At 48.9% G+C, this 26,551-nt stretch overlaps 2 protein-coding genes across 13 annotated transcripts in view; both read left to right on the top strand.

The window, feature by feature from the left end:
• UNG (uracil DNA glycosylase) overlaps window positions 1–6,184 on the top strand; it is a 7,149-nt gene extending 965 nt beyond the window's left edge. Inside the window, exons 1-6 of one of the 2 annotated variants that reach the window (XM_006015146.2) lie at window positions 299–475; window positions 768–863; window positions 2,052–2,149; window positions 2,644–2,732; window positions 3,670–3,848; window positions 4,313–6,184. In XM_006015146.2, coding sequence (XP_006015208.1) covers window positions 771–863; window positions 2,052–2,149; window positions 2,644–2,732; window positions 3,670–3,848; window positions 4,313–4,453 — 600 coding nt within the window. In that variant the 5' untranslated portion in view covers window positions 299–475; window positions 768–770 and the 3' untranslated portion in view covers window positions 4,454–6,184. Of the gene's footprint in view, window positions 1–298; window positions 476–767; window positions 864–2,051; window positions 2,150–2,643; window positions 2,733–3,669; window positions 3,849–4,312 lie in introns of those variants that run through there. The other variant, XM_006015145.2, reaches the window with a different exon arrangement.
• A 2,645-nt stretch (window positions 6,185–8,829) lies between these two features.
• ACACB (acetyl-CoA carboxylase beta) overlaps window positions 8,830–26,551 on the top strand; it is a 59,722-nt gene continuing 42,000 nt past the window's right edge. For 2 of the 11 annotated variants that reach the window (XM_014518293.2, XM_006015144.3), the window contains exons 1-4: window positions 8,831–9,080; window positions 9,396–9,595; window positions 13,745–14,400; window positions 25,227–25,359. In XM_014518293.2, the coding sequence (XP_014373779.1) occupies window positions 13,754–14,400; window positions 25,227–25,359 (780 nt within the window). In that variant the 5' untranslated portion in view covers window positions 8,831–9,080; window positions 9,396–9,595; window positions 13,745–13,753. Of the gene's footprint in view, window positions 9,081–9,113; window positions 9,596–11,173; window positions 11,194–12,795; window positions 12,962–13,175; window positions 13,276–13,333; window positions 13,666–13,744; window positions 14,401–19,627; window positions 19,780–25,226; window positions 25,360–26,551 lie in introns of those variants that run through there. The other 9 variants (XM_025198489.1, XM_025198519.1, XM_025198487.1 and 6 more) reach the window with 9 other exon arrangements.

The following is a 26,551-nucleotide window of genomic DNA, read 5'->3' as shown; positions in this document are numbered from 1 at the left end:
CCCACGTGTAGCAGGAAGGGAGGGAAATCCCCGCAGTAAAAATACCGACCTCCCCAGGAATCCTGGGTTTTTTTCTGATTAAAAAAACAAAACAACACCCAATTTTCAGTTAAAGTGACTCCAAAACCACATTTTTCTGCGATTTAAATGAAATGCTACTAACATATAGATAAGTATACGTCGGGGTTTCGTTTTAATCATGGAAAAATGTGCATTAGGGGTTACCGAAAATTGGGTTTTTTTTTTTTTTTTAAATCGGAGCAAACCAGGATCCCTGGTCACATCGCTATGCCTTGAGTCGTCTTCGATCAGTGGCCGCCCAGTCTCCTCTTGAATGTTTCCAGTGATGGAGAGTCCACAGTGTCCCTCTGGGGCGTCTGGTCCTCTGCCTCACGGCTCTTCACAGCGAAGTTTTTCCGGGTGGCCCAGCTAGGCTTATTTTCCTGCAGCGTCGAGTGATGCTTGTCCTGCTGAGGTGCTTTCCCTCTTCTCTATGGCAGCCCTTTACGTATTTGAAGACTGCTACCGTGTCCTTTTTTAAGCTTTTTCCGGCAAGCTGAACATGCCCAGCTCCTTCAGCCTGTCCTCGTATGATTTGTTTTCCAAGCCTGACCCCAGTTGTCTTTCCTGCCCAGTGCAGGGGGCTGGACCCGACGACCTTGCAAGGTCCTGTCCAGCTCGTTACAATTTATGAATAGCCCTTTATCTTCTTTGTTGCCTGCCACTGAACCGCCTCTAACTTCTTCACGTCCTTTTTCTCTCTCCAGCTCATGGCATTTGTGGCAGAGGAGCGGCAGCGTCACACGGTTTACCCGCCCCCGGAGCAGGTCTTTACCTGGACGCAGATGTGCGACATCAAAGACGTGAGTGCAGCAGGGGAGGCCGGGCTAAATGTCCGAGGTTCAGACACGGCACTAGGCCCAGCTGCTGCGTGCTGATCCATAGCCCATTGGGGAGTGGGGGGCGGGCTCTCGCGGCCGGCTGCCCAATGGGCAGGGCGTGGCGGCGTCACGTGGGGGCAGAAGCGGTGTTTTGCTGCGAAATGGCCGCGTGCGTGCGCGGGCCCCGCCATGGCGCTGGCGGTCCCCCTGTGGTGTGAGGCCAACCCCTGCGCTGGATTTGGTACCTAGGATTGGTGCATGGGTGTGATTATTAGGCCTGCTGGCCTTGACTGCACGCTGGCCCAACACCATGCCTGGATCTGGCCCTACACTGGCATGATCTAGCCTGCAAGGCTGTGTCATCCAACCTGCAGGACTCCCCACAGGTCTGGAAATGTGGCGGCAAGGGAGCTGCAGTTAATGCTGCCACTGTTCCCCCATTTCCAAATGTTCAGACCTGCGGGGAAACCCGCTGCCTTACGGGCTGGATGTGTCCCACAAGTTAAGCAGCTCTTCCTGATGATGCCAACATTGTTCCTGTCCCATCTAGGATTCAGCCTGTTTCGCTTCCTGAGATATTGAAATAGGGGCTTGTGGCATGATGGCAAGATAGTGCTGTCACTGGCCTCTTCACCTGTGTTTCTTGACCCCCGCCCCTGCACTTTCAGATGTAGCACTTGCAGACTTTGTGTATTTTGCTTTTTAACATCATGCACCTGACAGATTCAACCGTGAAGGTTCAGGTGCAGGATTTTAGGGTGGTACCTTCCTAAATGCTTGAGCTGCCGGTTAGCAGCTGGCACATCTTCTGGAATAAATTTATCTGAAAAAAGTGTTAATCAGACCTTAAAATATGGAAATCTTACAAGATCACTGAACTGCTGAACTGTTGACTCATCTCCACGTTTGTCATAGAAATTTTTGGTGATGCTGCTTCTTCAAGCTTCAAAAATAAACTTAACTTCAAAACTTATTCATCAGGCAGGCAGTGCTTTAACTTCAGGTGTTAGGGGGATTTGAGACACTTGTTTGTTTAGTTATCTGTAGTTCTGCTTGTTGTAGATTACAGTAATTCTGTCCTGACAGACTGTACACTTTGGACATTGTTGTGAAATCGGGTATTGAAGAAATGCTGCTGCGTTCTCAGTGCTAACTTGTGTCTATGTTCAGGTAAAAGTTGTCATCTTGGGGCAAGATCCCTACCACGGACCCAACCAAGCTCATGGACTCTGCTTTAGTGTTCAGAAGCCTGTTCCACCTCCACCCAGGTAGGATTATACTTTCTCTATTTTGAACACTGCCTTTGTTTGCTGCGCTAGGTTATTATAGCCATAATCACAAACTGGTCAAGGTTTTGTCTTTGACTGCCATTGAGGTAATTTAATATGTGACTTGCTGTGATAGGATCTTTGTAACGGACTGCATATTCCAAAGACCCAAGTCTAATCTGGCAACAGTAGGTTTTGTCCATGCAGATATAGTTATAGTTATAATATGGGGATGCTAGAGAAGAAAAAGCCTGTAGTCTGACCCATGGAAGCACAGCTGTCATCTTGATGTGTACATGCTTTTTTTTTTTTTTAATTGCACTTGCTTGCATTTGAATTTGCTTAATCTCCATCCCTGTTCTCGCAGAATGCGAGTCGGACCATGGACTCTGTTCAGGGCCCAGACCTGCAAGCCTGAGCTCCACACGTTTCTATTGAAATTTTTTTCTTGTGGAAATCATCACTTTTTTTTTCAATGGTTTTTGTTTTTGCAGTTTGGAAAATATTTACAAAGAGCTTTCAACTGATATTGAGGACTTCACCCATCCCGGCCATGGGGACCTAACTGGATGGGCCAAGCAAGGTAATCCATCAATTTTGCCCCTTTGATTCTTGCAAGATGGGGAGTCTGTCTTCAGTGAGTGGGTGGTTGCAGCCATGTTGAAGTAGAGATGCTGGCGTTTTCCAAAGTGCTTGACTCAGGTCTGTTTAAAAAGCATAACTGAACATGGCCTTTTAATACTCATAAAAGGGTTAAATAGCAGTGAACAGAAGCATGTAAATATTGAGCATGTTCTTAAGCACGTTCTTAATCAATCATAAGTCTGTGAAATTGCCTGTCTATTTTCTCTCTCTGTAGCATACACACAATGTTGGTCCTTTCTTAAACTGAAAAGTCTCTTATTTTTTGTATTCTTAAGATACTATAAATAGATGCATTCTCCTACAAGCCTGGCAAAATTCTCCTTATTTGGGTGAATAGTTCTGATTAGTCAGTGAATTGATGTTCATTTTTTTTTTCCATGTATAATGATGAGTATGAGCTGACATGCCTGAAGGTTCATACATTTTGTAAGGCTAAAGCCATTCGTTAAAAAAGCATACAGCTTAATTTTAATGATTCATCATGTTACAGTGCACCGATGGCTCTGGGCGGTAATTTTTGCCTTGGACTTAATGTGATCTCCATGTAGTATTAATTGTATTGACTCAGCAACCTCTTGACAGATTTACTTGTGTAGGCTTGCCATCTAGAAGCTCTTTACATCAGGTGCATATTTCTTTACATTAATTTCTTCACAGCTTGTTGTTTTCCTTTCTTCTACAAATGAATTGTTTGAACTCCATTCTTGGTATCTGCCATTTACCTGTTCCCTTGAGAATAACATTAAAAAAAAACCAAACACATTCAAGTGACTTTCTTATCAGGAGACCAACAGGACGAGAGATTAAAACTGGGTTAACTGTTCTGTGCTTTCTTTGTGCCTGTGTTAACGTGCGGCTATCCCCTTTGCGAGTAGGGGTACTTCTGCTCAATGCTGTCCTCACGGTCCGAGCACACCAAGCTACTTCCCATAGGGAGAGGGGCTGGGAACAGTTCACCGATGCAGTGGTGTCCTGGCTGAACGAGAATTTGAATGGACTCGTCTTCATGCTGTGGGGATCTTATGCACAGAAGAAAGGGAGCTCCATTGACAGGGTATGACTTAACGCTCTGGTCTTTTTTCATTAGGGGAAAGGGTGTTTCTGTAGAGCGTGCTACATGTAGGACTTCTGGTCCCTTGAATGGGGAAAAAAAGAGCCTGCTGCAGCATATTACAAAATTAAGTGCGTAGATATCTAGGATCTTGAGATGGGCTGAGCTTGACCAATTCTGTGGCCTCTCTCTGTTCCAAGAGAGCCTTGGAAGGAAGGCAAAGTAATATATTACTCTATAAAGAGCCTCTGCATCCTGACTTCTATCTTATCTCACCTGTATTATAATTATAATCTCACCTGTAATTAGAAATGCAGTTGCTTACTGAGCACAGAGAGCCTAGTTTTTAGGACAAAAATTAAAGCGTCTATCTTTGGTAATAACACAGTGAGGCAGCCTGCATCCAAAAGCTGCAAAGATGAATGTGCCTAATTTAACAGTTTTGTACCATCTCCAACCTCTTCCAGAAACGCCACCACATCCTGCAGACTGCCCACCCCTCTCCGCTGTCTGTGTACAGAGGCTTCTTTGGCTGCCGTCACTTCTCCAAGACAAACGAATTGCTGAAGATGTCTGGCAAGAAGCCTATTGACTGGCGAGCGCTCTAAGCTGCAAGCGTGAACTTGGGGGAAGGGAGGCTTGGTGATGTCAATCAGTCCCTGTTTTCAAGGGTCATCCTATCCTGAGAATCTTTTTTTGGATGCTGCTCTGTTGGATAAACGGAAGGGCCTAATGTGAAGAAGTTCCAGTTCTTTAGTATCTACTTTTATGTACTGTATGAGTAAGCAAACTTGAATTCAGTGTGATGTACCGGTTTTTGGACTGCTGTTTAGCAGAAATCTGAATCTAATCTTGAACCAGGAAAACACCGAAGGGTGTATTAATGGTGGCTCATTGACCTAATAGGGCTGTATTCAGGCCTTTTTTTAATGAACTGGTTGGGATTCTTGTATGTTTAAACCCATCAGCAATTTGACTCCTGCAAGTGAAAGCCCATCTCAGCAATATTTTTCCTCGCTTCCCTGTTTGGAAATCCATATTTTAGGTTTTGGGAGGGGGAGAAGCACCTTTCTTTAGCAAGAGAAGCTAAAAATAAGCCATTATTTTTTTTTGCTATAATCTGTTTCTTCTGGTTGGAAATATGCCGACATCTTGAAAGTGATAACATTTATTCTTTCTCAGGAAGTTTGACAGGATCTGTGGTGTTTTTAAGTATACGTCTGAGTTCCTTGAGGAATCTGTGTCCCTTCAGGGAAATTAATCAAACGTTTTTGGGTGGGGGGGCTTATGTGCAACATGCACTTGTTTAATATTCCAAGGGAAATTGACAGTTGCATCCTTTTAATTGCCACAAAATCTTGACTAGTGAATATTCTGAGATCAGTTGGTGTGTTCATCGCCTATGTACACACTTGGTGACAACGACTGAACTACAGAATGATTTAGTAAGAGAGTTACAACCCCTTTTAGGCTACAGCTGGGGGAAGGGAATGAGAAGACCTCCTTAATTTGCAATAAAACTAGAACTCCCTGCATGTAGATTTGGGTCTAGCTTTTGCATAGTCAGAAAAAAATCCTGCCTGGTCCTGAAAGAGCGTAAGTGTTTTCCATATTTTTCTTTTATATTTTCTTACCTACGCTTGCCTGTCTTCCAGCAGCAATGCCAGTTTTTTTTCACTTAAACTGGTGTGAGGTTTTAGAGGAACCTGCAGTTAGGCAGCATGTTACAAAGGGTGGTGGGAATTTGTTTGAAGTCATCATTCAATATCTTGCTGGCTTGAGAAATGGGTTTGCATGTATGGATTGAGCGCCATCAAATCTTGCTCAGTTAAAGTTTGAGTTTTCAGTGTGGGAGAGAGTTTGCTTCACTAAAATCTGCAGGAGGGTGGGTCAGCTAGTTCAAAGCAGATTATCGGAGTCTCTTCCTTTATTATGTGAATGCTTGCATGAACTAATGCAGCAAGCACTTCCCAACGATCTGTTGCAGCAATCGATGCTCCTCTTGCAAAGCGAATGGCAGAACTTCCACTTGTGTCAATAGTAAAAATATTGATTCTCAGGTTTCCAGTATTGCTGAATTGTCAGTAATACCTCTTTTAGCTCTAGTTAATTAGAAGAAAGAGTTGTTTTTGCCTTTCTGTGGAGCTGCATGACTTCTTTTGATGCCATACTAGTACATTTTAGTGCCTCTATAGGAAAAAGCTATTTTTGAATCTCTGTTCTAGTAGGTAACACTAGCAAAAATGAAAAAGTTCTGTGTTTCTTTGTATGTACTGTGCAAAGGGAGCTTGTTGTTTTATTTTGTTTTTAAATAAATGGCTACTGTTTTTGTGTTTGTACTGGAATCTTTTATTCAGTTTGCCCACGTCAAGTTCCTCTTACCCGAAATAATATGTTCTGTTACCACAAATATAAAAAAACTTGGAAAACAGTCATTTTCCTTTTGACAGAGTATGGGGTCTCCGTTCCGTTTTGCCTTTCTACTTATCCCTTCTTTCAACATGTGCTGTGCTTTTTTATTTGTGTTCATTGGCGAAGCTACTATGAAATGTAGCCAAAGAAAACCTAGCGCCTGAGCCTGCTCCACGTAACGCAGGGGAACCAGAGTATTCCCTAAATCAGTGGTTCTCCACCTTTTCAGACTGGTGTTACCCCTCAGCTGACTCGGGGCACCCCTTGGCAATAGCCAGCATATCCTGGAGAAGGTGAGGTGGAAGAAAGACCCCAGAGATCATCTACTGTAACCCTTCCCTGAGGCAGGATCATCCCTCTCCAAACCACCCTGTACAAATCTGTGATCTCAACTGTTAAGACAACCATCAACCTTGATCTTGCCCCAGCCTACCACAAGTAAAGCAGGAACTGCTACAGCCAACCTGCTTTATCAAATGGCAATAGACCCTCAAGTGATCCTGAACATAGGGCCAAGTTTTCCTTGGTGTGGGGGTTGACTACAGAAAAAGCAATTATCTGTGGCAGAGATCTCGGACCACATCAGCTCCGTCTGATATATCGCAATAGTCCTCGCCGGGGCACCACAGCACCCTGGGGCACTTTTAGATCTCTTCCAAGGGTGCCACCTGCCGTTAGGGAGCTTTGCAAGCCTGTGCATAAGAGAAAGCTGGAGATCTCCAGCAGCAATCCGCAGTTGGCAAACCCCCCCCCCCCAATCCCTGCTCTGTTCTCTTTTCTGTCGCTAAAAAGGGTCTGGAGGCTCTGATGCACTCATTTAAATCACTACAGACCCCTCCTGGAGACCTGTGGCTTGATCTTGTGGGTAAAATGGATCTGGAGGCTGTAATGCCCTGGTTCAAATCACTACAGATCCCTCCTGGAGATCTCCAGCCTGATCTTGTGGCTCTTGCCTGCACCTCTCCCTGCTTGTCCGCCCTGGAAGGGCCCCAGGGTGCTGCTATCCCCGGTTGAGAGTCCTCGGTGCAGAGCACGCGGCTCTTGCGGAGGCTTGCCTTGCCCTCCCCTCCGGCTGGAGCCTGTCCCCGTGCAGCTGCGTGGAGAGCGCAGGGGAGGGATCCCCGGCCGGCGTGCCCACGGCAGCGGCGGCGGGGGAACCTGCCACGTGCGTGCGCCCACGTGCGAGCCCCGCGCCACCCGGGGAGCCCGAGGCATGACGCCAGCCCCCGGGGACCTGGTGCAAGGACTGTCCTAGGGAAGGGCTTGGGCAGCCCACAGCAGGTCCTGGAAAGCAAGGCAAGGAGGGGGTTATGCTGAGAGCTTTGCTGCATGGAGAGAAGGGCTTGGGCAGCCCACAGCAGGGCAGGAGCCTGGGTTTTTTTCAATCCAGAGAGGGCAAAGGCAAGCTTTGCAACCTGCTCTGCCTCCAGCTGAGGCCAGGCAGGTCCTTCCTCCCTCCGAGGCTGGGATGCCTCCCTTGTCCCCTTCAAACACCACAGCCTTCTTCAAGGAGGTTTGTGGATGACAGCGGTGGTGGAGGGTGGCAACTGCGTGCCCTTCCTCTCGAGCTTGGTCCAGCTTGGAGCTCTTCTCTAGCCTTGTCCCCAGGGGGTTTGATTTACATGGGTATGCAATGAAGATTGGGATGGCGGGCTCAAATTCATGCCCAAGATCTGAAGCAGGATTTTCCCCTCTGTAGGGGGTAAGTGCCAGCACTTCTTTCCTTGCTTTAGAAAGGGCATCTCAGTTCCCAGGGTTTCTCCCTCCTCTTTGGGAGATAACACGTGCCACCATGCTGGGAAAGGTTGGAAAGCCTTGCCTGGGACCCTTAAAGAGTGGCATAGTTGACCAGTCCCCAGAGGGAGACTTTCATCTCCAAAAGCCCAACCATCAGTTTGTGCCAGGGGCCCTTGTGCAAGAGTGTTTCCAAGTTAGTCACCGACCAGCGCCGTGCCAGAACGATAATAAGATGCCATCTACACATGGACATCGATAAGGGGGAAAACATCATCTGGGAGCTCCTGGCTTGGATACCAAGGGAAGGTGGACAGAAAAAACTGAGAAGAGCCCTGCAAAAAAACCCTCATTCTTGATGTGATGTGGCTCTGCTAAATGTTGTTGCTGAGCTGCCTTTTCCATGCTGTCCCTACCCACAGCGCTCAGGGCATAGATGTAGCATGCAAACCGGAGTCTGCTTGTGAAATCTCAGCCCGGCAGCAATAGTACACAGACCCCAGCACCCGCACGTCTGACACTTGAGAAGTAAAAATAGTTGTCTTTGACTTATTTCATTTTTTTAAATGGCCTATTTTTAACCTGCTTTTTATTGCTGTCAGGCTTTTTTATTGGATTGGTGCCAGTATTGTTTTCTTCCCCACACAAGACACATGTTTTAGGGTTTTGTTTGGGTTTTTTTAATTACAACTTTCCACATTAGCTGTCTCTGTTTATTATCCAGGCTTATCGCGGGCAGCAGTGAAAGGTATTTGTGCCTGGCTTTCTCAGCCGCCCGCAGTTGTTCATTCTGGAGCAGAGTCTGACCTTTGTTCCATATAAATCTAGCAAGCCCTTTTTTGTACGCAGGGCAACAACCCTGCAATGTTGATCTAAAGGAGTCATTCCCCACATCTGCTTGCTTAGTTAACTTTGGCAGCTGTAAAGGTTTTGTAGGCAAAATAATGGGAAGGTATTTTCTCTAAGTGCCACAAATACGATAACCTTAATTTAGCAAAAGCGCGTGCAACACGAAGCCAAGCGGGGGAGTCAGTTGGCAATTGATATCTTCACCCCCTTGCGCACCCTGATGACTGGAGGGCTTTCAAAGTAAGTTGTCTTCTTCGTGCATGTGGCTTTGCTTAGGGGCTGCTCAGGGTTGGCTGAGACCGTTTTCGCTAAGAAGGCAGTTTGGATGCCTGGTTGCATGTTTTCAGGTCCCTCGTATTCTGTAGCTGCTTGGATATCTAGCATAGCCTATGATTCAAGCCGGCCCAGCCCCTTGAGTTCTCTCCCATTAGGAAAGTCAGGAACTGCATTGGCGACTTTAATGCAGCAATGTGTGCCTTGTTCTGACTAGAAGGGTATTAGCTATATTCAGAGATGCCAAGGTTGGAGGCTAATAAAGTATTTTTTATACCGCAGGTTGATTTTAAGTTGATGTTCGTCACCGTAACCCGTGCCAAGTGCAATAAGCAGAGTCGCCGACACTTAGCCTCCCGTCTGCGGGGCTGACGAGGCGTGTTAAATATTTAGTCCTTGGGAACTTTTCAATGCTGAAAGCAAACTACGGAGGACATAAAAGGAAGGAGCACTTAAGAAGATCCCAGAGCCCGAAGAAGATGGTAAGTGGATTATCTGCAATTAACTTGTTGCCTCTCTAATGTAGAGATGCAACACATCTGCGTAGAGAAATAGTGTGAGTGTTTATCAGTGGTAATTGGCTGCTTGAAATGTTGGAGAACTGCAAATAAGACCCACTGGTTCTTCCTTACTTTTTAGCACAGTCTAAATGATAAACCTCTTAGAATGGATCCTTTTTACCTCATCCAAGCTGTCTAAAAAGCAAATGCGGAGCGATCTAAATGCTCACTAAATGGCTTTTTAAAAATCAGCTCTGAATATAAAGAAGCTGGCTATGTTTTCAGTTGTAGGACCACAGTGTTGACTGGGTCATGCTTCTCAGTTGTGTGTAGTCCTTTTTATGATGTTTGTAATCTGTGCATTGGATTTTTCTCCCCTCCCTTGATTCGGTAAATGCTCGTGTGTGTGTTTGATTTCTCCGTGGCGAGTTTCAGGGCGATAGTTCTGCAGGAACTTCTTTCTGCCTTTGCAATTTGTGGGGAGAACATCCTTTTCTCCTTTCAGAAACCCTGTCCGACAGGGGGCTTTTGTAGTGCTCCCAGACATCCATCAAATTGGGGCTAGTTTGCACCAGGTCCGGGAAGACATCTAGATTACCAGCACCTCGCTGGACAAGACCCTGCCATGTTCCCCCTCTTTTACAGTGGGCCCTATGCAAGCTGCTGACGCCAGCTGTGCAGTTGGGTGCAGGGAGATCCAATAGATAGCATGGTCTTGAGGGCTTCACAGGTTGTACTCGACCTGATCGTCGACCTGGAGAGCAAGACGCAGCCAGCACGGATCCTGCAAAACTGGATCACGTGCTCCCAGCAAGATGCCCCTCACAGCCCCCTGCACCAGCTTTGGTTTCCACAGAGCTGTAAGGAGGCGACGTTCTGCGCAGCACGTTGCATCCTCGAGGTAACTGAGACCCGGGTGAGAGCGGCAAGGCGGGCATCCGGCAGGGAAGCCGCTGGTGGCAGAAGTCTAGCTGGGTTCTTGTGAAAGAACCACCTACCAGCCAGCAGGGATCTAAAATCCCTCCTGAGTTGTGAGCTCCAATATATGATGGCAAATGCTCCTCGGGGCTCCTCTATGCTTGGGGACTGCTGGGACTCTAGCAAGGGCAGCAACGTTTGATGTAGATGCAGCAGACTTCAGCAGCAGGAGTCCTTTGGCTGTTTGGATGATACACATCCTCCCCTTCAGCAAGCTCTGGCGGAGAAGCTAAGCACGTGCATGGTGCTTGGGGGATCGGGGCCTACAATCTCCCTGCCTCCCTTTGCTACTTATTTCTGCTCCATTCCAGACAGCGAAACCGAGCGGAGGGCGGCCCACCCCGCAGATGCCCAGGGACACTGTGTTCCTTCCCAGTCGGCTGATCCCTCGCAAGGGATCATGCCAGAGTCATGTGGGGATGCAGCATACTTCTGCAGGATCTGCCCTCTAAAAATAAACACCCAGGTTTGCCGCCGTCATTTGTTGGACAAACGGCAGGAGACTGGTAGCTGCTGTTTTCTCTCTTGTAGTCGAGGGGCCAGGGAAGGAAATCAAACCCCAACAGCAGCGTCTGGAATGGTACAAAGTAAAAGGCAGCGGGGTAAAGAAAGACCGAGTCCTTCTGCTCTGTTTCTTTCCTCTTCCCTGTGGAGCTGGACAGCCTGGGTGTCTCATTTAGCTCTTACCCCCTTCTCTGACTCTGGACTGACTCCTTTGCCTGCAGTACTTCTAGCAGCTGCCTGAACACTGCTGATGCGATGCTCCAGCCCCTGGCACGTGCAGGGGTCTGCATCTGGTGCAGATGAGTCAGGCTCTGGTTGCTTGCCATGCCTCGCTCACGTCTTTATAGCACTTGTGTACTGCTACCTGGTGAAAGGTTCCCATAGGAAACAATAATACTGCAGGAGCTGGGCACTCACCAAGAGCGGAGTGACCCAGCCAAGGATTTTGCAGAAGAGATAGGAAGTGTTTGTAGAGCCACTGTGTATTTGAAGGGTTGCCATCCTCTTGGCTGGTTGTTTGCTACCTGCTCGCAAAACTCCATTTCTCCCAACTGCCAGCCATAGTGTAAGGAGCCTGAGGTTTCCTTCTCACTTTCATTTTCTCCCCCTGCTTCCCTGAGCCTGCTTATGCAGAAAATGGGCCATCCACCAAACAATGAGCCAATCTATGTCGACACATGAGTGGATTCAAGCCGCGGGCACCCAGAGAGACATCCTGGTGTTTCTGGTGTACTGGAAGGATGTCTAGATGTTATTCCAGTCATGGTATAGCTTTTCTTGTGCAACAAAGACTTCTTGCACAGCTAGACATGCATAGGGCAGGCTGTCAGGAGGTGGAGAAAAGGCTGCTGAGCAGCTGGTGGAGCGCTCTGCTCAGCAGCACCCCTGAAAGAATTAGAGGCCTCTACTAAGGAGTCATCCCCCAGGACCCCCAGGGATATCCCCCCACCCCATGTGGTTGCTGCTGCCCAGGAGGCCCCGGGCTCCGCTCCAGTGCGGCAGGGGCCCTGCACGCATGGGGGTGGCGGGGATATCTCTCCTGTACTTTGTGCTCCTGGCTCGGGGCAATGAACCTGGGGCTCAAGTCAGTTCTAGGGTAAGGGTTTCTTCCTTGTTCTTTTCCAGAGACGTTTACACTGGAGATAGAGCAGTACATCTTGGGATGCTGGAGGACTGGCAGATAGCCCTCAGTGTATTCCTTGCTGCACATGCACGTGCATATTCAAGCTGAAGCGCTGAAGTTAGCACGCGTTTTCGAGGTCTAGCTGTTTATGGTGTGTAAGGTGCTTTACACGGGTGGCTGGTCTCAGTCCATTGCACAGTTGACCAGCTGATTGTGTAATAGCTGTAATGTGTAGAGGGGGCACAAGGGATCAGGGACTAAAACCATTGTGGAGGATTCAGCATTCAACCAGGTCTCTAAAAAGAGATTTGCAGTGTTTTGCTATGAGAGAGGTTTAACCTTTGGGAAGGCAAACAGTGTGTGGCAGATGAACCTACTGGTAGACAACAATCAACACCAAAACCTTGGACAAGTCCCATATCAGATACCAGGATGCCAGCCCCATTTGCTGATAGTGAAGCAGAGGTACTGGTTTGGCATTTGCTAAGTCCTTCTAGTGATTACCGCTCTCGAAGGCAGCCAGTGCTGAGGGAGAGAGCTGATTTTTCTGGGGTCATCTTTTTTTTTTCCTGTCCAGGGGGATAGCGCTCTTTGTAAATGCGGCCACGGGAAACGTTTGCTGGTGGTCTTTTGTAGTAGCCTACCATTGGGAAATGAAGCAATACCAGAGCACCGTGCTACCTGTATGGGAACCTGTGGGGGGAAGACAGACACAGAAATAGAAGTTGATCCATCCAGTGTCCGTAAGTGGGAGAGAAATCTCTTCAGTCTCTATAAACTTAGCTTGACTTTGGATGTCCAAGTGAAAGCGCACCTGATGTTCTCAAACTTGCATGAACTTGCACTCATGTCATGTTCCTATGCAAATAGCCCCACTGTTGACTTGCGTTAAGCATATCATTGAGAAGTGTGGTGTGGAGCGTAACACCAGCTAGCTCTTCCCGGGGTTCTGCTTTCAGGGAGTAAAAATAGCTCATGCTGTAACAGCATCTCCAGTTTAGCTACAGTATGGTGCAGTGCCGAATACCGGACCAGGCAAAACAAGGTTTGTCAGAAGGTTTGTTGCACAAAATATAAAGTAGGTCATTGCTGTCTGACTTGAGCAGTGTGCGTTAGAAATATAATTGAAGAGTGTCTCCTAAAGGATGCTCTACTTTTGCTTTGTGTGTGTGTGCAAGAGAGAGGAGAGACCTGGCCGCTGACTGCTGTACTCTGTTACTCCAGTACACACACCGCTGACAGCTAGTGGAGAATCTTGTTCGCAAGTCAGAGATCTGTGCCTGGGGGAAAGGGAAGTGGAGGTCTGTCCTTCCTGCTGTGATCACGCTCCCAGTGTTCCCGGGATGCAGCAGCTGTCACACCAGACCCGATCACAGAAGTCTCACAGTATTGTCTGCTCCAGTGGTGACATTTAGGACGAAGTCTGCTTTCTCTCTGGTAGAGCAAGGTGCTCGCCTGTGACCCGTTAGCACACCGAGGCAGGCTTAAATGCAGTTGTTGTCATCACTCATCTCTTCTTCTTCCAGGGTTTCTGAATGGTGCTGCTGTCCCTGCTGTCCTTTCTGATTTTGATATGGTGCGTTTGGACCAAAATGGCAGAGTCTCACCCGATGAAGCAGATCAGGTCAGAGATGGAGCAACGAAGTCCAGAACCGCAAGCAGCCTCTGAAAACAAGGAGCAGCCGTCGAAAGCATCAACGCGTGAACCGCAGGAGAGCTCAGTAACCCAGCCACCATCTGCTGGGACCGCGCTGGGCTTGGAGGAGATTGTCATGGAAGCCCATAAACAACCCGCAGAAAGGCCTTTACAGGACAAGCCTCCCAGTGTCCCTTCTCCCTCCGATTCACCCGGCCCAGCAGTTCCAGCCACCAGTTCCACGAGGCCTTTATCCCGCGGGTCTCTTCCTTCCTTAAACAAGCAGCTAAAGCCAGCGAGGTCCTTCTCCAGGGACGAGCAGGAGCAGTTGATGGAGCCAAGACAGGCCCAGCTCAACAGACAAGCCATGGCCAAGTTCGTGCTTGGATCTTTCGAGGATAACTCCTCCGATGACGAGGTTGTCTCTGGCTCCTTCAAGGTCACGAGCAGAAGAGGCAGCATGGTGAGCGGGGCCAGCTCCTCCTCTTTTGAGTCTTTCTCAGTGACTTCCCTCTTGGAGTCAGGATCTTTCTCCACCGTCATGAGGTAAAGAGCAGCTGGGTCAGAGCTGTCCACGTGGGGTGGTGAGGGACAGGGGAAATTATGCACTGTGCAGAACGCTAACCATTAGCCAAAAAAAATCCCACACCCAGCTCATCTTACTGCCAACCTTTTTTTTTTTTTTGTCTTTTCTGATTGATAACTTTTTAAAAATGGCATTCTTTTCTTTTCAATCTCTTAGCCTTTTTACAATGATCCACTCGCTGGTGTTTCAGTGGAGCCTTGCCACTGGGCTTCCATAAGGATGTCCGCAGGCGCCCGGCAGCCTCTCTCAGCAAAGGTTTAAAAGCAGAGCCCGTGCTGCATCGAGCTCTCAGGTTGCTAAAACAGACAGGGGAGACCGGGACCCTACTCAGTGAAATTGCACTTGTTGGTCATTCCCAATCAGTGTTTTATCACAAGTGAGAATTAATTGTGCTGCGATGGGCCTAAGAGGCCTTTTTTGCCTGTTACAGTACTGCAGAATGCTACGAATATCTTTGTTGGTATAACAAATTGACTGCAATTCAGTCTCACATCTGGTGGACTGTCTGGTGCAGTGACCAGTTTCCCCTCCACGCTTCAAGATGGATGTGGATGGATTGGAAAGAATCCAGCCGAGAGCAACAACAATGATTTGAGGCCTGGCTGCAAGACTTATAAGTAGGGGTCTACCCAACTCGAGGAGACAGGTGGCCCATTTCTCAGGGAGATCCCGGGGCCGGCCACCACTTTCGCAGGCTTATCACGGCGGGACCCCTCCATACCTCTGGTTGGCCAAGGGGCCCCTGCAGTCCTGCTTCTCTGCACAAATTGGCAGGTGGTCTGAAACTGCAGCTTAATTACCCTGATTAAGCCATTAACCCATGCATTATTAAGCATGGATTAATGGCTTCCCCGGGCTTAATCAGGGTAATTATGCTGCGGTTTCGGACCATCCCCAAGCTAACCATTCAAGACTGCAGGACTTCCCTCTGCAGTCCCTTTCTCTGCTTGATTTCTTATGATTTTGGTATGTCTCTCTTTACGAGGAAAAGCTGAAAGAACTAAGGTTATTTACCCTGGGTAGGAGAAGATTGAGGGGTGGGGATTTGATACATGTTTCACATACCTGAAGGGCAACTATAGAGAGGATGGAGGTGGGCCTTTCCCCTTGGCTGTAGGGGACAGGACTAGAAGTCTCCAGCTGCAGCAGGGCAAATTGAGGCTGGAGATGAGAAGGAACTGTCTGACTCTAAGCGGGGTCGAGCATTGGAACCGGCTGCTTAGAGAGGATGTGAAATCTCCAGCCCTGGAAATATTCAAGAGCAAGTTGAACAGACACGTGGCTGGGATGGTTTAGTCAGGGGTGATCCTGCCTCGAGCAAGATGACTTTCTGAGATCCCTTCCAGCCCTGCCTCCTATTTCTTGCAATTTGGGACCACACCTGACCGGGTAGCAGTGAGTCCCGCATTCTCCAGAGCAGCCTGGAATAGTTTCTCCCTGCTCCGAGCTCCTAGGGGGCTGAAAATATACCCCTGATTTCAGTAACAAACAGAAAAGTCACAGCTGGATTCAAATGCAGAAAATACTGCAAGATGCATTTTAATCCCTTGACTGTGACGAGGCAGGCAGGGGACAAATCACCATCGGGAACATGATTGACACTGCCCTGGCATCTCCCTGATTTCCTGATCACATTTTTCTATTTGTAACCGTATCTCTTCTCTCTCCTGCTTCTGGGTGAAAGACTCAGACCAACCAGGCAGGTGCCACTGGCTTACTGTGCAGAGAAAAAGGTGAAGTGACTGTACAAAGTTCTGTCCAGCGCACCAAGGAAATACTCTGGGAAAATAGCGGGTGATATAAGCTCATGCTCAATACAAAGGGAAGTTGTTGTGTGCTTTTGCCTGCCAGGTGCCTTCCAGCTGTGACAGGTATGCTTTGGTTTAGCTGTGAAATAATGGCAGGAATTACGGGCATGCTTTTTGGGCAGCTTCTACCCAAAGAATAAATGTTAAATTCTGATCAACCCTACAGATAGGGCCACTGCTTTTACAAATGAACCTAGTTACTCAGTGAAACGTTAGGTTACTTCCCCCCCTCTTTTTTTTTTAATTAGTGCACAGTTGCATTAATCAGGCATTGGGCCTAAATTGCCCGAGGTCTGGCCTTGATTTTGCTCATTGGATGTTAAGGATCTGGTTTTCAGTGAAAATCCTAAATGAATCCTAAACCCGCAGTCGGGCTGTGGGTCCTTCCTGCTTCTCTCCCAGTGTTGCCTTTGGAAATGGTTAGAACTGGTATTGTCCTCCTAACCCCCTGCAGAAAGAAGGGTTTCAAGAAGGGCAGCATGATTTAATCGTGCTGTGTTCCCCCTCATTGCACAACCCCAGCAGCCAGGTTCAATCCAGAAGTTTGCAGCAAACTTACACTGAACTTGCCATGTCAGCATAATATGGGCAGCTCCTGACAACATTCCTCTGCTTTCTGACTTGGTGAGTTCAATTCACCATCTACGAATATGCTGAAGCAGGTACCATTCCTTACAACCAAAGTGCACCTCTTTCAGGACTTGCAATAAGGTTACTTGGCATTGAGTTGGGCAGAGGCACAGCAGGCAGGGTCAGAGCTTGTGTCTTAACACCTTGGATAGGCAGGTGATATCCAGGGAGCTTGGATTCCTCAGCTCTGGCCCCAGCTTGGTTGCAAGCCCCCTGTGCTAGTCTCAAGCTTTTTGCTTATTCTCTGTGTACCTGGGTTCCTGCATCTATCAAGTAGCACCGGTGACCCTGATTGAACTTGCAGGTGGGGTTGTGAACGTCAAACAGGTGTGGCATCGTTTTGAGCTCCTCTGATGCAGTTGCTGAAATAATTGTGATTGAACCTGCAGCTTTTTCCTGGGCAGAGTGAGCTGCTTGTACTCAGCCCTGATCTGCACAGTGATTCTTTCTAGAGAGCCTTTGGCTAAGGCAGGGTGGGTTGCTGCACCAGTTGACAGCACTCCAGACACCTGGGACATCAGGGTGGATGGGCACTGCTTGAAACCACATGGCATCACCCTTAAAATGATAAAGGGGCCTTGCCTGGGGTCTGCTGTGATTGCAGATCAAAGGAGTCTCTGTAGAAGGTCTCTTTTTGGGCTGGGGGTGTTTAGGGTAGGGGAGTGATGAAAGTGTGTGAGATGTCAGAGGTGGTGTGGGGACAGAGGATAGGGTGGGATCCATGCCACTGCTGTCACTAAAGCCAGAGTGTGCTGGTCCACTGACCTTGGGGTGTATTGAAGGAGACAGTGCAGCATGTGCTTTTCCAGAATGCCGACACCAGGCACCCTGGAGTTGAGCCAGCTGCTGTCCTTCAAAGGCTGGGCCAGGCAGCAGGGTCTACCCTGGTACACTGGCTCTGTGCCATGGTGCTGAAGGTGACCTGTGCGAAGGTGGGCTATAGACTCTGATACAGGCTCCCACAGAGTCCTTGGGTTGGCATTTTGAGCAAGGGCTCCAGGTCTGGCCCAACCCTATTCATCATATGCCTTTACATGCCTCCTGCCTTGTGTGTGGGTCGTTGCTGATACTTTCATGCTCCTTGCCATGGTATCAGCACATTAAACGTCTCCCCTTAGCCAAGTTGATGTGAGAAGGCATGACAGCATATCCTACCAAACCCTTTACCCCCTTCTGCCCCATGTAGGGCCGGACACAGGAAGAACTTGCTCAGGATTTCATAGCTCAGCTGAAATGGCCTGGTCTGGTGGTGGGGTCAGCATTTGTGTATGCAGTTATACAATTAACGAGGACTTTTCACATGCACAATTTATCTACCCCTGGCAGGGGGGGGTCTTAGGCTGCAAGCAGTTCAAAGGCCAAGGTCATGGATGCCTCTGTTTATGCAGCATTCTGCACAAGGGAAACCCATGCATTGGTGGAAAGTGTCCACAATTTGTGTCCATCGACCTGGAAGGACGTGGGCAGTGGGGTCCCGCAGGACTTGGTCTTTGGACTGATACTTTTCAATGTCTTCATCAGTGACTTGGACAAGGGAGTGAAGTGTACTCTGTCCAAGTTTGCGGATGATACAAAACTGTGGGGAGAAGTGGACACACTGGAAGGCAGGGAACTACTACAGGCAGACCTGGACAGGTTGGACAAATGGGCAGAAAACAATAGAATGTAATTCAGCAAGGAGAAGTGCAAAGTGCTGCACCTAGGGAGGAAAAATGTCCAGCACACCCACCTCCTAGGGAATGACCTGCTCGGCAGCACGGAAGCAGAAAGGGATCTCAGAGTCCTAGTGGACTCCAAGATGAACATGAGTCGTCAGTGTGATGAAATAATCAGCAAAGCTAACTGCACTTTATCGTGCATCAGCAGATGCATGACAAACAGAGCCAAGGAGGTGATATTTCCCCTCTATCGGGCACTGGTCAGACCACAGTTGGAGTACTGCATCAAGTTTTGGGCCCCACACTTGAAGGGGGATGTGGGTAACCTGGAGAGGGTCCAGAGAAGGGCCACTCATATGGTTAAGGGCTTGCAGGCCAAGCCCTGTGAGGAGAGACTGGGGCACCTGGACCTCTTCAGCCTCCGCAAGAGAAGGTTGAGAGGCGCCCTTGCGGCTGCCTATAAGTTCATCACGGGGGCACAGAAAGGAATTGGTGAGGCTTTACTCACCAAGGCGCCCCTGGGGGTCACAAGAAATAATGGCCACAAGCTAGCAGAGAGCAGATTTAGACTGGACATTAGGAGGAACTTCTTCACAGATAGAGTAGCCACAATCTGGAACGGGCTCCCAAGGGAGGTGGTGCTCTCCCCTATCCTGGGGGTCTTCAAGAGGAGGTTAGATGGGCATCTGGCTGGGGTCATCTGAACCCCGCACACTTTCCTGCCCAGGGCAGGGGGGCGAACTCGATGATCTATTGAAGTCCCTTCTGACCCTAACATCTATGAATCTATGAATTTGGAGAGTGGAAAGTATCCAAAGCCACTTGAACACCACTGGCAGTGGGTTTGTGCAGTGTGCACCCTGGTGCAGTGAGGGTAGAGCTGCATTCACCCCCTTCCCACTTCCTTATGTGGATTATGCAGTCCCTGCTGCTCCCCCCTCTATTAACAGGGAACCTGCTCTGCGTGGTTGTAGCTTTAAGAGCATGCGGCCCAAGGTCATTTCAGTAAAGTTTCTGCATGTGCCGCACGGTGATGCTGTCGAGTTTGCTATTGTCACTGTGGCTGCCTGGGGAAGGGGAAGGGGAAGAAACAGAGGCGGGGAAGAGAGAGAGACAGGAATGGAGGAGGAGGAGGAGGCGGTGGCCTGGCTGAACTCTGCAGGGGACCCCCCACTCCCATGCTTAATTGCAGACTGGAGGGATGAGATGGGTCCAGCCTCGACTGGTTCCAGGGTCTGATAAGGTCAGTGCAGGAGACAAGGGAAACCTCCTGGCTAGAGCGGTCTGAAGAGAGGATGGCAGGATGTCGCTTTCTGAACAGCTGGAACTTTTGCTCGCCTTGGTCCAAAAGAAGATGCCTGCTGCCGGCTCCTGGGTTGGGGGCAGTAGGCATGCAGGCATTTCCAGGTCCCTCTCTCTGGGTGGAGTTCTGGCATGAATTTTAGCTTTGGTCAAGGGAGCAGTTCCTGGGGACTGGCAGTGACAGAAGGTCACTTCACCATGTAAACACTGCTGCCCACACTGCACGAGCTGCTGATCCTGCTCCAGATGCAAAGGTTAACAAACACTTGGTACGCGGAGCTTTGAGGGTACTGAGCAGCGCACAGGGATATGGAGACAGCTGCTTTCCCGAGGCATGTCGCTTCCCCGCTCCATTAGTTTTCAGAGCCTGGCAGCGAGTCGTCGCTGCAGTTTCACTCTGTTCTGCAAAGTAAAGCGTGTGGCATTTCCTACCTTCGTTTCCTCCTGCCTCTGTAAACAGTGTTTCCCACTGAAGCGTCATTTCTTTTAAATATGCAAACCCACAATCCTGGAGTTACCCTGCAGTTATAGCTTTAAAAAACCCTTTTCCACCCCAGCTTTTCTGCCGCTCGTTCTGTACGTTCCCTTTATTGGCGTTCACTGAGCTGGGATGACGGAAAACAGACCGGGTGGTTTCTCTTTTGTGGGCTGCACAGTTAAAAGTGTTTTGCACTGATTTGGCACCTGCTGGCTAGGGCTTCAGCTGACACTTCTCGCTGAACTCAAAGAGATGGTGGGTTTTGTGAAAATGGGAGGTGGGGGGGAGGGACGCCCATGCGTGTTTGCTTTAGAGAACTGCTGAAAGTCTCCCCTTGTTGCTCAACTCACTTGATTTCTGATCTTGCTAGTTGAGGATCGTCCCATCTTGATAGTCACGATTGTTCCCGGACCTTCCCTGCCCATGAAGTTTGTGAAGACATGGTCTGAGCAGAACTGAGGAGATACGGGGCTTGATACTGCACTGGGACTAAATCTGAGAGTCTCTAATGTGCTTATGAGTGAAGTTAGGAGACTTGAGGTTGGGCACGGGGCTGCCATAATAAGGTAACTGTTGGTCTGACATGACCGATAGGGCACTTCTGTGGTGCGTGATTTCCTGATCCAAGCTGCCCCTGTTTTTCATTGTGATTGTCTGACGGTTGTGTGCCAAGTTTTGATAAGCACCCACCCCTGTGTGGCAAAATTGGAGCCCATTGCATGTTCAAAGCTTTGAGCAGATGCAGACTTGCAGACTCGGGCGCCAACCTGAAGCCGGAGTAGGTCTGTACTCCTGGGGAAAAAGGCAGCAGGCCGCAAGGCTGAGAAGCAACACGGGCTGGAAGACTGAACGCGAGTCTGGCAGCTGCTCTGACACTGCTGCTATGCTGTCTGGCCTGGGGGTCAGTCATGTAACATCTTAGTGCCTTGGTCTCTTTTAACCTGGGGATAAAAAAAGGCCTGCTAAATAGCAGGGTTTATTATCTGTGTGCAATGTGCTTTCCTATGTGGAGTCAAAGGCCGCACAAGTCCCGTATATGATAACGAGTGGGTGTGTTGCTAGATCGATTTCTGTTGTAATGAGTTCTTCTGCCTTCAGTTCTTCCCCTGTATCCTGGAGCCTAATGCCTTCTCTCCTTTCCCTTGGCTCTCTCTTCCCAGTTATCAAAGGCTTTTGCTTGTTCCTCCTCGGTTATGCTTTACAACAGGTGGTCCTCAAACGTTTTGAGGTCTGGCGCCCCTCTCTAACTTGTCACGCTGCTTTCTTCTCAATGCCTCTGTGGAATGGAGGATAAATAAGGTAGTACTTTGTGTCCCTACGGCCATACCATAATCTCCCCCTAAGAGAAAGTCCTTTCCCTTTTCCTCCTGCTTTCTCGTTTGTTCCTCTCGCATCCTCTTTAAAGTCTCCATCTACCCTAGTCTGCGGACCCTCGTTTGAGAAGCGCTGCCCTGGAAGGTGGATGCAGGCTGGAGATGATGCTCCCTAGGGTCTTGTATCTCTGATGCCTTCAGCCTCCCTCAGGGGGCCTCTCCAGATCCCTGAGAACAACGTGGACAGATGTTGTCTGCCAGCTGTGCTTGTTGGGATGGCTGGCATGTGGCGCAGTAGCCTTGGACAGAGCAGCTGTAGGAAGATAGTGTGTGTCAGTAATCCAGCTGGGTGGTGGGCGAGGGTATTAGGTGGACAGAGACAGGCCACCTGTATTGGAGGTCTTTTTTTGTGTTGTAATGTGCCCTGCTCTATTCCAGATAGGTTCTGGATGGTAACAGGACAGTGAGCCGTAAACTGAATCAAAACCAGCGGAGGCTGCAGTTACTGACCTTTGCTGGCAAGGGCGGTGGTTCGAGTCCAAGCTAATACAGCAGGGACACCTGTAACTTCATGTGCCGTGCTCCAGTGTTTGGGACCAGATCGGTATTGGTACACCATGCAAGCTTTGGAGGATGAGCCAGAATATCTATTTGCTTTGGCCAACTCTCTGTATTTGACATTGCCTGTCCCTGAAGGCTCTTTCTAATAGGAAAACTGTCGAGGATTTTTCCATGATGGTTTCATATACCATCCAAAGTGGCGTGATACTTATGAACAGTCCAGGAGTATTATTTATGCTTCAAAATTGTTGGCTGTATCATAGCAGCTGGCCTGTTACCAGCGCCGTTAAAAATAAGAGACCTGTGTTAGGAACTGGCTATGAGACCTCATTAAACATTGCTGAACAGATTAACCCTAAACCCTGCATTTTCTTTGGTTGAAGGTTCAGTATATTTCATTGGTGATGCCGATACCAAAGGATAGATGCGGTTCTGATTTCCTTAGGATTGTGGAAGTAACTTTCCTATCTTTTTCAAGGACACGTGGAAATGCCAGGCTTGCTCGGGACGGGCAGAGGGAGAATGCTACATCAATGCAACTCGAGCATGGAAAAACCCCACTCATATGCACTTGACAAAATGTGCATGATATGAGATTTGGGTCCCAACCACGTTGTGGGTGTCGAGATATAGCTGTGTTGTAGCTGGGTGTCACATAGCCGTGTCTGGGATCATCAGGGCTCATTGACATTTGTAAGGGTCTGTCTGGGTAATATAATAGATCTGCTAAGCTGAGAAAACTAGTTCCCCCAGGGGAGGTAGGTAATGATTCAATGGATCATGTGGTGAGGGACTTGGATGGCTTGCTGTTGCTGAGGCTGTTCTAGAGGTCCCTAACAAAGCGGGTGGGAGGTTGTATACCTTTCAACAGCCGTTTGGAGGAAGACAGAGAAGGTTTGGGAAAGAGAAGGAAGGAAACCAGTGGCACAGAGAAATGGGGGGCAATCTCCCTGTACATGGCTTCTCCTCCAGAGCATGGGGACAGGAGGAGAGGATGAAAGCTGGATATTTGAGAGGACTCTGAGTTAAGCTCAAAGGATGCTTGGAGTGTATCCAGATGTCCAGCAGAGCCAGGGCTCCTTTCTCCACTGCAACATCTAGGCACCACTGCAGTATAAATACTAGTCATTTCACACCTCTGCACGGGGCAGTGCAGAGCCACAAGAAAGCAACATGGCATGTGAACCAAGCAGCAAATCAACCTGTAGCACCCACCACAGAGAGCACCGCCATTAGGGAGGGTCCACTAAGTACAGCTGCCAGGCTAGGCTAGCGAGGTGTCTTGCAGGGTGTTTTGCCAACGCAAGGGTGGCTCAGTGCCAGTTCCTCGCACTGCCGGTCCATGTGCTTCTCTCCAGCTGTCCAAGTCAGCCCCATTCCTGATGACTGGGGGGAGCTCCTCCCGGTGACAAGTGGCAGCCTACTCCTATTACAGGGCAGAGAGTGAATCACAAAACAGCCCGCTGCGGTGTGTTGCAGAAAGGGTTGTGGCCACTTGTAACTTTAGAAGCCTTCCCAGCTTGTGAAACAAGTGTGACCCAACCCGTGGTGTCACCTGTAAACGGCCTCATAGGAGCTGGACCCGACGAACTTCCGAGGTCCCTTCCAGCCTTACAATCTGTGAATCTATGAAGCCTTTGTCCCTGATCTAGGCTCAGCTGGTCTTTCTTTTTAACTGGCACCTTTGGTTGTGCTTGGGAAAGGTCTATGATTAGGCTTCTGCTGGGAAAGGATCTCATCCCAGATGCTGTGGATATCCTGCATGGTCAGAGCCTTGTCTGGGGGTGGTGGGAGAAGGGTGAGGCCCCATGGGGTGTCCTGTGCCCTCTACATGGGGCTTTCTTTCCCCAGTACAGTAAAGCTACATTGGTCATTCTGCCTTCTGCACCTGAAGAGGCTGGGGCAGCCTCTGTAAGGACCTGGCCAGACAGATAAAATACAGAATCTGTCTTGGGGCCACAGAAACCTGATGTAGAGTTGCCTGCGTTGGAGACAGAGGGGAGGAAGGTGGGTACATGGAGGCATTTGGGGTCCTGAGGATGCTTGAAGCATAACGTTTGAAAAATAGAGGTTAATATCAACCCAAGCTTGACAACAGACGCCCTTCCTGCCGAGCAGCGGCCCCCTCCGCACAAAGTTCATTTACTGTGCAGCAGGCCTTGGCTCCGACACTGGGCAGTGGTAGAGATTTCGGGTGTGGAACGGACGCCCTCACGTCTGGCGTCCCATGTGGGGCTGTGTAGCACAGCATTTCATCTCCACAGGGCGCTGGTCCATTCCCAGCATCGTCCAATCTGCAAATGGTGATGAGGAGGGACAAGTCCCTGTCAGGAGCTGACCATGCTTGTACCCACACACTTACCCTTCTCTGTGCATCATGCCGGAAAACTCTGGTAACTGTAGACATCCATGCCCCTGAGGTTGGACATGAAAACTTAGGCTTGCCGTCAGCCACACTTTAAGCTGTGTATCTGTCAGTAATTGGAGAGAGAACATTTTTCCTAGGAGCAAAGCTGCCTAATATCATTGCTTTTGAAAGTAGTGGTGCAAAGTTGAGTTCCTGGTCATTTGTGGTCATTAATGATCCCCATGCACTTTCCACCAGGAGAGGGAATTCAGCCCTATAGCATTATAGTCTGCTAGCCTGGACTTACTGACCTCAGTGTTTCAAGGGGAGACAGTCTTCTCCTGCACTCTCCAAGCAGTGTTGCAGGGTGCTGTTCTCTATCCTGGCAGTGTCAACCTCTCACCAGTGGGAATAAGCAATCCTTTATAGTGCCACCATCCCTCATGGCCATCGTATTGCTTACTGGACTCATGTTTGCTCTGAGAGACTTGGCTGGGAGGCACAACAAGAAGTATAATTGTTTGTATTATAAAGCTTATCAGCCTTTTGCTTTCTTGGAAAACGCGTCCCTCCCCCAAATCCCAGATCTGGATCGTTGTGGGTCTGCCCTTCTGAACTGTTTGCTTAGCCTGGCGTTAGTCTTGAACTGACTGATTTCAGTTTTCATGGATATTTTATACCTGATTCAGGCCCAGCATGTCAGGACTGTGCTTGATCAAGAAAGGCCGGGAGCAGAAGAAGCTGGATCTCCACCGGGACTTCACCGTTGCCTCGCCTGCTGAGTTTGTGACGCGCTTTGGAGGGAACCGTGTCATTGAAAAGGTATCTGCCTCTTAGAGCAGCTCGGCATGTGCTTGGGGAAGGAGCTGGCTCCCTGCTCTGTTTGTGGTGGGACTGCTTTTGTATGTTGTAGGCTCCTTGAACGGAGGTCATTTGACATATGTTGCTCTCTTGTTAAGTCAAGGTTTTGCCAAAGGCTTTGAACAGCTCTGTGAGCTCAAAACTTTGGGAGAACCTCTGCAGGGTTTCTCTTGCTCCTTTCACCAGTGCATGTGTGTAAAACCCCTTTTTCTGTCTTCCTCTCTCCTGTCTTCATGCCCCTGATGATGGTATAAGGCTGTCCACTTCTTTCTTTGGGCAGCCCTGACTTCTTGTGGTGCACCCCCATCTCTGAGGCTCCTGGCTTTCCACTTGTTGAAGCCAGTCTAGACTAAGCTCTCAATGCCTGAAGGAGCTTCTTCAGAGTTCAGGGGTTATTTTAGTTTTTCCTAATCCCAGAGCTTCATAGAGAAGTCAAGCTGGAAGGGACCTCCATAGGTCATCTAGTCCAACCCCCTGCGTGAGGCAGGATCATCCCCATCCAAACTATCCCATGCAAATCCATTAGTTAACCTCTTAGCAAAGATACTATCAACACTGATACAGCACAAGATACAATGCCCTAACCTGCCTCAGGTAAAGCAGGCAGACCACCATCTTCTGTTTTGGCAGTACATCCTGTGGTGCTGGAAGCACCACTTGGATCATAAGCCAAAATGTTTTCTCCACCAACCTAAGAGGAGAGCTCTGGGGCCAGGATCTTGCTGCTGGTTTTCAAAGTGGCAACTCACAGAGCTCTGAGAAACCTTGCATTAGCAAGCGGTCCCCTGCAGACGTGGTCTAGCTTGAGAAGGAGAGGCAGACCCACGTAGTGCATTTTGTTCTCAGGGTCCCTTTATGTTTCAGGGCATTTGAGAGCAGCGTAACAGATATTGAGCCAGATGCTGAACTCCAGCTTACCCTGGATAAATTGGGAGTAGCTTCTTTGACTATAAAGGAAGTAACTACCAGCAGTGTGAGACTCTTTCCTTTCTATTTTCTCTCTCTTGTACAGAAAGGGCAACTGGCCTCATGCTGTCTTCAGAGGCAGGAGAACTTTCCCCCCCAAAAGGGGGTTTTATGGGGGAGGGGTGCATAGTTTGATGCAAAGTTCAGTTCTTGAAATAGTTTTATTGGCCTGTGTATCATACATGTC

This window comes from Alligator sinensis, unplaced genomic scaffold (assembly GCF_000455745.1).
Source record: "Alligator sinensis unplaced genomic scaffold, ASM45574v1 scaffold628_2, whole genome shotgun sequence".
Lineage (NCBI taxonomy): Eukaryota > Metazoa > Chordata > Crocodylia > Alligatoridae > Alligator > Alligator sinensis.
The sequence above is the reverse complement of the archived record's forward strand: the minus strand, read 5'-3'. Positions and strand labels throughout refer to the sequence as shown.